Genomic DNA, 16,407 nt, shown 5'->3' on the forward strand with positions numbered 1-16,407 from the left:
AGGAAAGCAAATAAGTGACAATTCAAAAAAAGAACTGAAGGAGGTAAAGAAGCGAGCCATGGAATTTTCTAGGGCAAGAACGTTCCAGGGTGATGGGACTATAGGTGAAAACACTGAGGCAGGAGCACACCTGACCTTAGCAGGAGCAGTAAGGAGCCCCGTCTGCATGGTGCCAAGGGAGGGAGGAGGAAAAGAGAAGGAGAGAGGAGTAAACAGTAATGGGGTCTGAGGGTCTGGCTCACTTTCAAGGAAAACAATTTGTCGGTGTGGCAGGATAATTTTTAGGAGTTACATTTTTCCTGTTCTGGCCCCCACCCTTGTCCCCATTTTCCTACCCCAATCAAGCGGAAGAGTAGGCTCTTGGTTACATTGTCTCCGGGATTATTTGTGGCAGGGCGTGCCTCTTGACATGCCCCTTCCTGGTTTCATGTCTGAAAGCCCAAAGAAGGATGGGATTGGAGGAGAAAGGAAGGGATTCCCTGAGATTAAAAAGGAGATTTTCAAAGTCCTCGGAGGAACCAAGGCCTGTGGGTTCTGCAAGCAGCAAGGGTTTAGGGAAAGGGCTCTGTTCAAGGACTGAATTTCGTGTAAAGCTGAAAGGCTTAAAGTCAGAATAGGTTCGGCTCAAAGGAAATGTGATGATATTTCTTTGAGTTTGTGGATCAAAATTCATGTCTATTATAAATGTGCCCATTACAGTGGCTCTTGTAAAAACGGATTCACAGGACAGCCATCTACTTTGGTGGAAACTAATTCTGTCTATGTATTCTGTGGATTAGGTGGGGAGAAAAGATGAGAGCAAAGAGTTGGGATGAGATGAAATGGATGGATATGGAAGGACATAGAAGTGGAAAGAAATGAACTTGCATCGGTGTATCATTACTGTGAGAGTTGGGAATGATTTTCATAATGGCAGCAAACAGAACCATATTTTCACTAATCTAATACCCCTTTCCATTCACTGCTTGCAAAAATTAAGAGTAAAAAATAGTGGCACCTATAGCATTGCAAATACTTGACCTTAAAGTATAAACTATGCATTTCTCTAAATTCTAAAAATGTGGGTTTGTCTTGTAGATGAGACGGTTGATAATGAAAAGAATTGTGAAAGTGAGCAGATTTAAATTATCAGATATTGTGATTGATTATGAAGAAATTATATCTGCAAGGTATGTACTAAAATTGCTTTAAATATGAAATATATTATAAAGTTTTATGCTAATACTTTCAAAGCTCTCTAATAATTTCTCTATTTTTTATATTAAGTCACATGGCAAAAGATGCAGTTTTAGAGCATAAAGTGAGATATAGTAACTTAAAATATATTTGGACATTTTAAAATTGCATTTTGGATATATCGACATGATATATGTTTTCAATTATATAGTCTTTTAGGATAGTTTTTTCCCTCTCCTTACTGATCATTTTTAGGACAAGAAAGAAAAATAGAAGAAACATCTTTATCCCAAATTAGTTTTGCCCTAAGCTTTTTCCTGTCCTAGGACTACTGGAAATGCCATTGCTGGTAGCACCACTCACTAAGCCTGTAATCTCGCTTTTCAAAACGGAGCATCCTCAGCCATACAAGGGTGCTGTGACCCACAGGCAGCAGTTGGGGGAGCCTTTGGCTGAAGTAACTCAATTCCTATATGGTCCTATTGGTGAAACTTAGGGGTAGAAACAAGAGGAGAGATGCTATGTCTCTGGGAAACCTCCCTGGGGACCACCTCCTGGCTCTTAGTATTAACAATAAGGTTTTAGTTGGTTTAGGATGCTGAAATCTATTGTGTTTTATTTTTAGTCCTTGAGGGGGAAATGAGTGTGATCATAAAGCTGTAATTGTACGGGTTTGTGTTCTCTGGGTTGGCAGCTATGTGTAACTAATAACTCCTGTTGCCGAGCCATGAAGAAAATTTGAGTACCCAGTAACTTTCAATTATTGGGTGCTCAATTATTCAGAATAATTCCTGAAAAATGAATAGTCTTCTGAAAGAGCATCACGTTTCATGGCTTTACCTCTCTGTTCCCTTGTCTCTCCTTGGACCATGTATCCAAAGGTCATGAAGCGATCATATTCTCTCTCAACATTAGTGAACATTGTATCTCCTCCTTTCTATGCTCAGAAAGATGCCTTTCTTTTTCCCCTCCATAATAGAGAGAATATGGTTCAGAATAATGCCTGCATTTACAAAAATTAATCAAACAATCAATACCTTTTAAGATTAGGTTATTTTATGTATATAGAGCTAATCGTTTTTTACTCTTTAGCCAGTTGACACATGCACTTTGTAAGCTTGTTGAACGGCGAAGAAAGTTAAAGCCTCGAAGGAAAGAAAGGAAAAAGCTTGCAGCACAGACCGTCTCTCAGGGAGACATTAAGATTCTTGTCAGAATTCTGAGGGCCTATAATATTCCTACCAGAAAAACAACAGTCAATAGGTAAGGCAATATACACTAATTTTTAAGAGTTTCAAAAGCTCTATCTTAAATGTGATAAATACCCACACTGCCCTGTTTGTGCAAAGTTTGCACTTTATTAATACTTCATATACATAAACTGAGTGAAAGTTGAAATCTTCATCTGAATAGTCAAACTCACTTTCATTGCCATGTATTAAGAGTTTTCAGAAGTTTGAGATTCCCAAAGTGACTTTAACATGTATATTTTGGCGTATTTGCCAGCTGCTCACTTTCACATGCTATACGAAATAAATAGCTTTTGTCCCTATTTCGTCTTGTGAAAACTTCTGAAGCTGCTGATGCCCACTGCGCTATTCCTTGACATTTTCTCCTCTCAGTATTGGAAGCAGAAAGCTGGAAAGAGTAGGTGGAACATCAATTTTGTACTAGGAAACGTCCCAGGAAAGCTATGAAGCAAAGTTGAAATGTTTCATGAAGTCAGAATTGCTGCAGCTAAACCCTGCTCTTTCTGTTTTGGACTTGTCATTTTAGGTGATCTCTGCAAAAATCAAATCTCATCCTCCCCTTCCATAGGCACTCAGCAGGTTTTATTTGTATTTCTTGAGCACAGCATGCACTGGGCCAGAATGGGTCTAGCAGTGAACAGCCAAATTAAGGCCTCATAAATATTAAGTGCTCGTGTATATTTAGAGTACCCTGAATTTAGTGCCTCTTATATATTTAGTCTCATGCATGATTAGTATATTATGGATATTAGTACCCAGGTGTCTGAGGAGTATTAGATATTGCTCTCTATGTTTAACACACATATTTTCTACTTGCTTAGCTTACACTTAACGGATTCCATGATTTCTACCTATGAAAAACAAACTTTTTGCTTACTAGCTACTAATGTATAGTTAAATCAACCAGTTGCCATCGCGTCGACTCCAACTTGTGGCCTCCCCATATGTGTCAGAGAACTGGGCTCCCTATGGTTTTCAATGACTAATTTTTTTCGCCAGGCTCTTTTTCCAGGAATCTATAGTTAAAACCTCCAAGATTTTGCCTATGTTGTACAAACTACAACCTTATTCATCAAATAGAACTGAATATTTACAAAACGAATGCACATTTCAGAGGCTAACATTTTTATGAGATAAATACAAAAACACCTTTTTCTATAAATCGTCATTTTGTAAAAGAGAGAATATTGTAACAACAAAGAAGTAGGAAGGACATAACCTCAAAATATCACTTTCTTTATTTTTCTCATTTTGCTGAGGACCACTGAAAACTTTATCATAGATTGGATCCAGTCCGTAGCTCAGCATCTAGAGTCACTCTTCTGGAGTAGTGATTATTAAACGTTTAGTTCTAACCACCTACACTATGAGAATCCAAAGCAAACTCTGTAAGATCCAGGGTAACTGAATTATGTATTTCAATAAGCATAGGCAAAATATCTACTGATACCTATTCCCACTAAAACTAAAATTAATTAAAGTGTATGTCTCTGTATTATTTTCCCGAAGAGCCTTGGATGTGCCTACTTTTTTGATGTCATCCGTATCTCGTCTCAGACATAAAGAAACAATCAAATCAGTAGCCTCAGAGGAGATATTAAATGAGATAAGTATTTAACACTTCTATAAAGTGCAATATTGATTATGTACACCCTGAATTGCAACTGGCTTCTAATTCTCCTCTTCAGCTGTAATCTCTTGGGCTTCCAGTTCACTTTCCATAACACAGTGAACATTTTCTTTATATATAATTCTGACCATTTCATTCTCTACTCTTATGGTCTTTAGAATAAGGTATAAGCTCCTTAGAATGGCTACAGAAGTTTTTAATGATTTGGCCTGTGCCTACCAATCAGCCTCATCTCTCTCCATCCCACAGCACTATCATATTACTGCTTGTCCTAGAAGGCCTCTGTACATGCCTATATGTGATCTGTACTTTGCCTGGAATGGCCTCCACATATTCCCAAATTGTTGGTCAAATGAACTACTACTTAATACTTCAAAACCCAAGCTCAGGCAATATTTTTTCTGTGAATCCCTTCTTATCCTCACCCCAGAATGTTAATTATTCCCTCTCCTGAGTAACTATTATACCTTGAATATATTTCTATTACTTCATTTCTCACATGTCATTGCAATTCTTTGTTTGCCTGGGTTTTTTTCACCCATTTATTGTAAAATCCTTAAGAGAAAGTTCCATTTATTTCTGAATTCTAGAAAAACCCAAAAACCTGTTGCCATCAAGTTGATTCCGACTCATAGCGACCCTATAGGATAAAGTAGAACTACCCCATAGTGTTTCCAAGGAGCGGCTGGTGGATTTGGACTGCAGACCTTTTGGTTAGCAGCCTGAACTCTTAACCGCTGTGCCACCAGGGCTCTTAGAAAAGTACCTAGTATATAATAGGACCAATAAATGTTTATTAAGTGAATGAATGAATAAATAATAGTTATTTGAAACACTAGAAAAAGGAAGCCATTCATTTGCCAGCCAATAACCAAGTAATTTCATAGTCTTCCACCTTTATCAAGTATATAAAAATATTACAAAAATCTAGTCAATGTTTATTATGTGTTTCAGGATACTGTACACCCTTTTGTGGAAGTTTCTTTTCAACACACTGTATACCAAACCAATACTGCAAGTGGATCTCATCCATGCTGGAATGAAGAAATTAAAGTAGACTTTGTGTAAGTTGGAGTCCATTTTTCCTCAACACCTAAAAAAATATAGCAGTAACAAAATTATTTTCTTGTGCCATTATTGAAATTAATGATCTAGATAGGCTTTATTTTTCAAGCTTTTTAATTTCAAAATATTTTATATATACATACATATATACATATATGTACAGATGTATGTATAAAATATGTATATGTATGTATATAAAATCATATATGTAAATTCTGAAGAAAACTAATAAAAATAATAAAGAAAAATAATTTAAAAAAATAATAAAATGAACACCTATTTATCTACCGCCCCATAGGGTTTTCCAAGGAGCAGCTGGTGGATTCAAACTGCCAACCTTTTGGTTAGCAGCCGAGCTCTTAACCACTGCACCAGCAGGGCTCCTATGGGGCAGTTCTACCCTGTACTAGAGGGTCACTATGAGTCAGAATCGACTCGACATCAACAGGTTATGTATCTACTATCCAGCTTAAGAAATTTAATATTACTGAATTAGTTTCCTAGGGCTGTCATAACAATGGATAAATAAATTATGGCATTTTGTACAATGGAATACTATATAGAAGTAAAAATAAGACAAGTTATTAAAAATTTTGTTTAATAAAGAGTAGACTTCCTTTACTTTCTTTACTTCAAAACATGTCAGTTTGCTTTAAATTTTTAGGCCATTTGTACTTTCTACAGAGTGTGGTAAGTCTTTTCCTACAGTATCCTTGTATATTAAAGGTGCCTTTCATTGAAATAGTTACAAAATCAGTTCTATAAATCTAAACAGCAATAGACACCTGTGTTCCTGCTTCGTACTCAAGTAAAGAAACAGATGTGGACTAGAATAATCTAGAACACAATTAAATATGTGTGCTTAGGAATACACACACATACACAATAGACCCAGTAAAAATCTATCTATTCCATATCCACTTTCTCTATCACTGCTGTGCTTTACTGCTGGTTAAAAATTTCTCTTATGATGATATCGTGGCTATCAAACATCAAAACTGTTTTCCAAGTAATGTGTCTCTATTTTTATCTTGAGGGGGGAAATTTGACTTCTTATCTTATTTGTAAGCAGGATTGCTTAGAATTTGCCCCTCATTTTATATGATAAATTTGCCCAATGCCTCTGTTAACTTATCCTCCCACCAGCTAACACTAAGAGAACTCAGAAGTACTGAATAATCACTTGCATATGTGTGATGGCATCTTCTTACAGGCAGGAAAGCCACATCATACCTTGCAAGTTCTGAATCTTTTATCAGTTTCCAAAATCTTCCTGATTAGTCCTCAGAAGAGAATTGTCAAAAGAGAGCCCTAAAATGAAGTGATTATAACAGAGTTGACAAATGTAATAATTATATTAGACTGCACTGTCTTAGAGATACGTTGCTAGATTCACATGGGTGTAGTGGAAATAACATGTAGACAGAATGGCAATGCCAAGAGGAAGTTTTAGATTTGTTAGGGACTAAGAAATCCTTGGCAGAGGTAGAATCTATACAGATAGGAGAGACTTCATCTAAACTAAAATGTCATCACTGCTATCATTCACAATTTAAAAGATTATAGAAAATTTTTGGAAAGAAAAGGAAGTGTGGAAAGGTTGTAAGTTGTAAGCAGAAGGCTTAGAGACTAAGTGTCAAAGTCCTAGTAAGAATGGCTGAAAGAAATTTCCAACATAAATGAAAACGAACTCTCAGGTATCTTCAAATGAGACAACTGATATTTATGAAAAATTAGAAACCCAAAGTCAGAATACACAGAATGTTTTTCAAAAAATATTTTCTATTTACAAATTACAGGGAGAAATGTAACTGTTATGCAATAAGGTTTGTATCTGGCATGAATAGTGCATTCACTAAAATATAAGCTCCCTGTGGACAGGAAGCATGTCTCCCTTGCTCACTAATATGAAGAAAATAAATAGTTTGAATGAATGACTATCATGTAATCACCTTAATTGTACTGGAAGCAAAATACAAAATTCAAACTTGGAATCATATTGATGCTAAAGGAATTTAGTTTTTTTAATGCACTTTAGTTTTTAGAGCAGTTTTAGTTTTACAGAAAAATTGCACAGAACGTACAGAGAGTTCCCATGTACCCCCTAGCCCCACTGCACACAGTTTCTCCAATTATTAACATCTTGCATTAGTGTGGTACATTTGTTACAACTGATGAACCAGTATTGATACATTGTTATTAACTGAAGTCCATAGTTTACATTAGGATTGACTCTTTGTGTTGTACAGCTATAAATGGTTTTTTAATTGTTATTGGAAATGAAGTACACTGATAAAGAGAAATTTGAAATAAAATCATTCCCACATGGACTTAAAGTTGTTCTCTGTATTCAACTAGCAATTTACAGTTGTCACTACCTATCGATCTTTGGCTCTCACAGAGGTGAAAGAGGTATAAGGAGCCATCAACTGTATTCGTTATCAAACTCCTTTGCCTTTTCCTGGTGCCCTTTCCCCTTTCTCTTGCCCACCTCATTGTGCCCCCTCAATTTCTGCCTATAATGTGGTTCCTATCTGCAAGGTTTTTTGACAGCTTTGCTCTGAGTTTTCAACTCCTGTAATTCTCCTGGTTTCTGAATGCTAGCTTCCTGGTCTCCTGGACCTTGAGTTTCTTGTGTTGCTTTTCCCTCCAGCATTGTGTGCTTTACTTTGTCTCTGTGAGTGGGTCCTGATTCTCAGGATTGAAGGAGATTCTCTTCAGTCTCCAACCACTCTTCCCTGCAAGATTGTATAAACAAGGCCTTGGCTGTGGGCCTAACCAGGAAGCTCCATTGTCACTCAGGCTTTCTGTTATGGTCACCTGCAAGGCAAATGGATACCCCCTCTCACCCAAAATTTGGTTCAGATGTTGAGACTGATGATGCCACACATATATCAAGAGGATATAAAAAGTTTTATTACTTACATAATTGAGATCTCTGGGGAATGCGGGGTAAGCCTCTCAAGCAGGCTTGAAATGGCTTGAGAAAGCAAGGAAAGGAGACTGGCCCGAGTTTTTATTGTGGTTAGGGGTGGGCCCAGGGCAAGGATTCCCACAGGAAGGGACTTGCATAGTTTCAGTCTCCCGCTGGTGCCAAAGGAGGGAGCATTCAAGCTTTCTTATCAGCTTGTCCAGATGTGGGGCACAAGGGGAAGAGGTCAAGGTGAAGTTTAAAAGCTGTCAGTAGTCAAACATCAAAAAAATGAAGTCAGACTCCTCATCATACTTTCCAAGCAAGGTACCATCTTTGAGGGCCTAGGTGCAAGCTGTGTGAGCCCAGGACCACCAACCACCCTGTACCTTCCCCAGTCCTTCTCAGACTCCACTCCTGAAAGTGAAGCCCTGCAAACCCTTACCAGCATTTGCAAGAAGCAAGACCTTGTTTATGCCATTATTTCAACTTGAGGGGGAAAAATCTAATGGATCAGTATGCCTAGGAATTGTGTTGGCTTAGATGCTGTGGATACTTCTGCTATTAGCAGATTACCAAGTTTGTTCTTCCAGATTCAACACAGGCTCAATTGTATTTTCGGAGCCTCTGGCCAGAGTCCCAAAGCAGATATCCATGTTATTTGGCTGCCTGGCTGGATCTTTTACCTCTTACTTTGCCTTGTTCTCTCATATCTGCTTACCTGATCTTTTAACTCTTTGTGTGTGATGGGGAGTATTGATTGAAAGGGAAATCTATTCTACTGTATTGTAAGATATTAAGTAATGAGAATATAAAATGTATTTGGTTAAAAATGTATTTGGTAAAATATGTGATCCATGTGTGTTGAGAAATATTTGGTATATTCATTTAGAAGTTAGAATTAGAAGAAATATGTTGCATTAAATTACTTGATTTAGGAGAACACAAAACTGTCAGTAAGATACATGAACTTAGACTGTTTACATTCTTGCAATTGCAGCAGTTAGATAAGCTGTATTTGGGGTATAGCCAACTGGATCAGAGGGTTCAGCTAGGCAAAACTGTCCAGTTATCACTTTTCATTGCCTTGGATATAAGGCCTCTATTCCCCTCTCCCCATGACACGTTAGTGAATAAAAACCACATGCAAACAGAATTAACAGTAAATAAATCCTATCCTATCTCGTTGCCATCAAGTCATTTCCGACCCATGGCGACCCTCCCCCATAGGATTTTCAAGGAACAGCTGGTGGATTTGATCTGCTGACCTTGTGGTTAGCAGCAAATCATTTAACCACTGTGCTACCAGGGCTCCAATAAATAAATTGTAAATAGTAATTAACCAGTGAGCTCTACATTGGCAGAGGAATTCCAGTGAAGTTTGAAGAAAGTTTGCATAGAATACAAAATGCAAGGTGATGCACAAGGACTTGAGTGATTTAAAAGATATACTAAGTCAACATGCTTGAAAATGTCTTGAGGATGAGTTATCTGTCATTTCTCCTGCTGACATAATGTTAGTAAATGTGCATTGCCTTCCCTGTCCTACCTCCCCTTCCTCTTTAATTGCAGCATGAAAAGAAACTCTTAAAGGAGCAGGTTGGGGGAGTCAGCTGGGTATCATTTAGAAATATAAGGAACCCAACTTAAAATAGTTCTCTAAGCAGCCCTAATACACAGTGTTAACAGGGTACAAACCATAACTAACAACACACAAACTCCAGAAGATAAACTAGGTAACTGGGATCTTCTAAAAATTAAACACTAATGCTCATCAAAAGAGTAAAAAGAGAACCTACAAACTGGGAAAAAGAATTTTGGCTATTAAAAATCAGACAAAAGTCTAATCTCTAAAATCTACAAGAAAATCCAATACCTCTACAACAAAAAGACAAATAATCCAATTAAAAAATGGGCAAAGGAAATGAACAGACACTTCACCAAAGATAATATTCATGTGGCCAACAGACACATGAGGAGATGCTCACGATCACTAGCCATTAGACAAATGGAAATCAAAACCACAATGAGTTACCATCTCATCCCGGCATTACTGGCACAAATCAAAAAAACAGGAAATAACAAATGTTAGAGATGCTGTGGGGAGATCGGAACTCTTATGCACTGCTGGTGGGAATGCAAAATGATACAACCATTTTGGAAAATGATATGGTGTTTTCTTAGAAAGCTAGAAATAGAAATGCCATATGGTCCAGGAATCCCACTCCTAGGAATATATCCTAGAGAAATAAGAGTCATCACACAAACAGACATACGCATACTCATGTTCATTGCAGCATTGTTCACAATAGCAAAAAGATGGAAACAACCTAGATGCCCATCAACAGATGAATGGATAAACAAACTATGGTACATACACACAATGGAATACTACACAACGATAAAAGAACAATGATGAATCTTCGAATCATCTCATAACATGGATGAATCTAGAGGGCATTATGCTGAGTGAAATAAGTCAATCACAAAAGGACAAATATTGTATGAGACCACTACTATAAAAACTCATGAAAAGATTTGAACACAAAAAGAAAAAATCTTTGATGGTTACGAGGGAAGGGAGGGTGGGATGGGAAAAACACTAAGTAGACAATAGATAAGTGGTGACTTTGGTGAAGGGTGGAACTGCACAGTACTGGGGAAGCCAGCACAACTTGTCCAAGGCAAGGGCATGGAATCTCCATAGACACATCCAAACTCCCTGAGGGACTGAATTGCTGGGGTGGGGGCTGTGGGGACCATGGTCTCAGGGAACATCTAGCTCAATTGGCATAACATAGTTTATAAAGAAAATGTTCTACGTTCTACTTTGGTGAGTAGCGTCTGGGGTCTTAAAAGCCTGTAAGCGGCCGTCTATGATACTCCATTGGTCTCACCCCTTCAGGAGCAAGGGAGAATGAAGAAAACTAAAGATACAACAGAAAGATTAGTCCAAAGGACTAATGGACCACATCTACCATGACCTTTACCAGAATGAGTCCAGTACAACTAGATGGTGCCCGGCTACCACCACTGACTGCTCTGGCAGGGATCACAATAGAGGGTTCTGGACAGAGCTAGAGAAAGATGTAGAGCATAATTCTAACTCACAAAAAAAAAAAAGACTAGATTTACTGCCTAAAGGAGACTGGAGAAACCTCCAGAGTATGGCCTCCGGACACCCTTATAGCTCAGTAATGAAGTCACTCCCAAGGTTCACGCTTCAACCAAAGATTAGACAGGCCCATAAAACAAAATGAGACTAAAGGGGCACAGTGGGCAAGGGACAAGAACTAGAAGGCAGGAAGGGACAGGAAAGCTGGTAATAGGGAACCCAAGGTCGAGAAGGGAGAGTGTTGACATGTCATGGGGTTGGTAACCAATATCATAAAACAATATGTATACTGTTTAATGAGAAACTAGTTTGTTCTGTAAACCTTCATCCGAAGTACAATAAAAAAATAAAAAATAAATTTAAAAAAATTGTTCTCTAAGCTCAAGTAGGATTTTTTGGTTGTCATTGCTTGTAGGTCTCAGAAAGTTATAAAGCTGTTGGGGATCCTTTGAAATAGTAGCTGCTTCTGTAAGCACCAGGCTTAAAGAAATAATGTCAGTAACAGTTGGTATAGTGAAAAGAGCCTAGCCTTTCAAGTCAGTCAGAATTGGATTCAGATCAGGGATCTGTCCCTTGCTGGCAGCATTACCTTGAGCAAGTTATTGAACTTCTCTGAACTTCAGTTTCCTGATGTAAAATAATCTACTGCATGAGATTGTGACTTTTATCGCTGTTAGAAATTTGATCAAGATTCAATATGCAAGCTGGAGCTGAGAGTGGAAGTTCATTGCTCATGAGATATTACACTATCCTTTCCAAAAATGTACCCAATCAAGTAAGCTATCAGCAGACAGCTTACAAAATTAAATGCACTCCACTATCCCAGTTTCTGGTTGGAGAAAATAAATATGGAAAAGAGAATAAGCTCCATGATTAAAGAGTCGTATCTATTAATTGAGAGCAAAAGAGCGTTTTGACTATATAGGTGAATTAGCAGAAACTAGCAGAATTTAAGGTAGTTGGAAAATTTTATATTCCAAATAATTTGTTTGCAATAGCTGGCTATAGTGAAAGTCTTTCTGCTTGACATTTAAACATTTTTATTTTTCATGCAAATCACCTTAAGAGAGATATAAGATAAATTACAAAGCACAACTGGCTTTAATTAAAAGTGGCAGCTACTCTTCAAATCACATAGCTTCTTCTTAGTTTACACTTTTTCAAAGAAAATACAGGTAATTTTATAGTCTTTTGTGAGTACTGCTGTTATAAAATAAATGAATTTTGAAAAAAGTAAGCATTTAAATATGCTTTTCTTATTTGCAGCTCACCAGGGCATGATTACAGCTTCTCAAGCTTATCTAAAATAAAAGACAATATATATATCAACATTTTTGATGAAATGATGATTGAAAAACATGAGGTAAAGCAGAATAATTATAATAATCAATGTTGAAGTCTTTCTAAGAAGGCCAAACTGAATGAAGTCTAGTAACATATTTGTAAATTTGCTCTTAGATGCAGAATCTATATCTAATATTTTCTAACAAGGATTCGAAGCAATGTGCGGTAAAATCAGATATATGACAAGTTAGTTCAAATGTAACAGAGATCATAAACCACACAAGCCACTATTGGTTGGCTTATTAGCTCTACCTTTGTTTTATTTTTTAATTGTTGCTCTAGGGTTTACAATACACTCTTTAATTTATCACAGTCTACCTTTATATAATATTATACCACTTCACATATAGTGTAACAAAGTATATTACAATAGTATACCTCCATTTTCCTCTCCTGTACTTTGTCATACATTTATATATATATATATTAAAAAAAACCCACAACAGGTCATTATTTTTTAAAGAGATTATAAGTGAGAAAAATATCATTTTCTATTTACTGTTTTCTTTTTAAATGAAAGAATGATTTTCTATATATGAAACTATTCATCACTTATTAAATAAGTAACAGAAAAATTATTTATTTTAATAGGATCACTGTCTCAAGAGCTGCAGTGGTCATACATATATAAGAAAGAATTGGCTTGGGTCCATTGTCTTCCCGTTCTCTGCTCTTCTGCAACAATCTGAGGTAATAAGAAGTGGTTCTTTGCTAAATATTCTAAGTTTTTACCTCTGGCTAATAGAAACAGTGTTATCTTCAAATACTGCGATTGGCAGGTTGGTAGTTCAGTTAAAATGATCCTGTATTATAGTGCCCCTGGAATTTTCGAGTATTTGAAGGTTCTGGGTATCTCTAGAACAAAAGACACCCACAAATTTATGTCTTATATCTTTAGAGTGATTACTGAAGAATAGGATAGCTGGCCTTAGTCCTTAAAGCAATATTCATATTTTCATGTAATAGTTTGACAGGACCAGATTAAGGAAACGTTCTGTTACTGGTGTTTCTTTGTAATCACGGATCCCGGGAGTTTCAGCTTGTCAGCAGTGTTTATTGATAATGGTGAGGTTGCTGATTAGCACCTGGTCTCTGTGAGATCCTCCCCTCAAAGGGCCTTGCCTTTGGGCTAGGTAGCGGGAACATGCCTCTGTGACCAACAAAATATAAAAAGTCCCAGCTGACACTCCGTATTGGGCTCTGTTACACTTACTTAGGCAAGGTACTTGACATCTCTGAGCCTATGCTCATAGTACATTTAATGTTTATTTTCATCATGCATCATCTATTACATTGATATATTCTTTCAGATTAGTGGAATATTTCAAGGAAATATTTCAAGGAAATATTCCACCAATTTTGCTTGGGTATGCTTGGAGTAAGACTTATATGTCTCCTAAAGAGGATTACAGTGGGCACTGAAGATTCAGAAGTGAATTTCTTGTCCTCGAGGAGTTCACTGTCTATCAGAGAAAACTAACATTTTAGTACAACATCGTAATGTTGTAGTGCTTTCATAATGCTTTAATAAGATAGGTGCTATGACAACATACAGTAGGAGTACCTGACTTCTTGCATTGGAGGACAGGGATGAGGAGATGGGGCGGGGGTAAGGGGACAGGTGGTAACAGGGCAGTGAGGAGGAGAATGAAGGGTCAAGGAAGACTTCACAAAAGACATAATTTTTGAACGAAGTGCTTAAAGATGACTTTGTCAAGCAAACGAGGGCATTTGAGTCAGAAAGAATTGTGTGTATCAGGACTGCTTTCAGCTGTAAGCAACAGAAAGCCAGACTAACAGTGGTTAACATAGGTAAGGAGTCTGTTTATAATTTCATCTAAAAAGAAGTCCAGATGCTAGTCAAGGACAAGCTCCTTTTTGTCTTTCTATTCTGACTGCCATTATCAGGTAGCTTTCACCCTTATGGTTGCAAAATACTCATTGCACCTCCAGCCTCATATCCATATTGTAGGTGGGAGAAAGGGAGAAACAAGAAAGGGCAGTAATACCTGAATGAGGAAAACAGCCACTTCCCCTAGAAAATCCCAGCAGACTTCTGCTTAGATTTTTTTTGTGTGACGTAGCCACTCCACAGCTGTTATATTGCCATCTAACATTGTTGCTAAGAAATGAAAGGAGAGAATAGATATTAGGTAGGAGAAGTGTCTGTATAATGTTCAATCACACAAAGTCATGAGGGATCATGTTGCAAATACAAGTGCTGCAAATAAAGAGCAATAGGGATGTATGTTGTTGGGGGTAGAGGGCTTCTCACATTTGTAAATCCCCAGGGATGTTTCTCAGTCTCAGACCACAATGTAGGATAGACAGGTAGTTAAGAATGTGGGTTTCAGAGGTGGATAAACCTGAGCTGAAATTCTGGCTCCCCTACTCATTAGTTGTGTGATCTTGCACAAATTACTTAAACTCTCTGAGCCTCAATTTCCTTATCTGTAAAACGGACATAAGGGCAGTATCTACCTCATTAAATGATATGATCTATATATCAAGCACTTGGCACAATGTCTTGCTCATAGTGAATGCTCAATAACTATTAGCTATTATTATTAGTCATTATTATTATAATTCACCTCCTCCCCTCAAACTTTCTCTCTCTCTGTCTCTCCCTCCTCCTGTGGGCCTCAGGGTTGTTCTTACGGCTGTTACATTTTTTTTCTCTTTCTAGATCCAGTGGAAAATGTTAAAAAAAAAAAAAAAAAATTGCACCTTCTAAGAGCTTTTATTGCTCTGGTATGGTAATTTGCTGCCTCCTTTCATCCCTTTCTTACATAGTACACATTAGTCAGGGACCCAAGGCGTTGAGGTTGCCTATGAACATATCCATGGGGAACCTGATCTTCCTTGTGTAAGCACATATTAGTAGAACCAGCGTGTACCCATGCAAGCATGTTCACTTCTATAGAGAGGACTGAGCTGGGCTCATAGTACATTTGACTGATGTTTATTTTCCTCATGCATAATCTATTACATTGATATATTCTTTCAGATTAGTGGAACATTTCAAGTAAATATTCCACCAATTTTGCTTGGGTATACTTGGAGTAAGACTTATGTGTCTCCTAAAGAGGATTACAATGGGCAGAATTTAAAAGAATGTACCTTTTTAAATATTTTTGCTACCATTGAACCTCAAATATCATATATCACCTATAATCCAGAACCAAATAAGGTAGGTTTTACATTGAATTACTTTTATATATATCCTCAAAGAAGTGTCAACTATTTTAAAACCAGTAATGATGATTTCAAAGCTAATAAAAATAAACATTGGTTCTTAATATTTTCCTGTGGGAACAATATGGTACAATGTTGAAATACCTTAAATTTGGTTCTAGTTTTCAGATCAAATAGATGTTCTGGAGAGAGCACAGATTTTTAAAAAAAATTGTAAGGCAATGTTTCCCAACCGAAGAATCACAACTACTGTTTTTAATGATGAAGGGATACAGATCTTAGTAACAAGATATATCAAAGCATTAAATCCACCTCAACAACTTCTGGATATAATTCTTCATGATTCTAATGCAACATTTGTAAGTTATATTTATTTTAAAATAGCTTTATTGATATATAATCCCCATATTATACGATTCATTCATCTAAATGGTTTTTAGTATATTCAGAGTTGTGCAACCATCACTCTCTCACCCTAAATTTATATTTTTTTAAATAACTTTGAGTATAACATTTTTGCTAAAATTGTTTTGCCTTCAAAGAGATTTTCCTGAGAGAGACACCATCCAATGTGTCCTCCTGAGCCCCACGTAGGAGAAAATGTTTCTTCCTGATCCCCTTTACTTCTGCCCACTTGGAGTAGAGAATTACTATTGTCACACCAGTCCACATGACCAAACTGGCTTCACTATTTTTCTGCCAAACATTGAAAAATGACACA

The 16,407-nt window shown here is 37.0% G+C and overlaps 1 protein-coding gene across 1 annotated transcript in view; it reads left to right on the top strand.

Moving 5' to 3' along the window:
- CC2D2B (coiled-coil and C2 domain containing 2B) overlaps window positions 1-16,407 on the top strand; it is a 94,900-nt gene that overhangs the window by 62,091 nt on the left and 16,402 nt on the right. Inside the window, 8 exon segments of the mRNA XM_023740254.1 lie at window positions 1,078-1,169; window positions 2,269-2,439; window positions 3,936-4,056; window positions 5,011-5,120; window positions 12,414-12,510; window positions 13,083-13,181; window positions 15,499-15,681; window positions 15,848-16,045. Of these exon segments, the coding sequence (XP_023596022.1) occupies window positions 1,078-1,169; window positions 2,269-2,439; window positions 3,936-4,056; window positions 5,011-5,120; window positions 12,414-12,510; window positions 13,083-13,181; window positions 15,499-15,681; window positions 15,848-16,045 (1,071 nt within the window).

This window comes from Trichechus manatus, unplaced genomic scaffold (genome assembly GCF_000243295.1).
Source record: "Trichechus manatus latirostris isolate Lorelei unplaced genomic scaffold, TriManLat1.0 scaffold00007, whole genome shotgun sequence".
NCBI classification, from domain to species: Eukaryota; Metazoa; Chordata; class Mammalia; order Sirenia; family Trichechidae; genus Trichechus; species Trichechus manatus.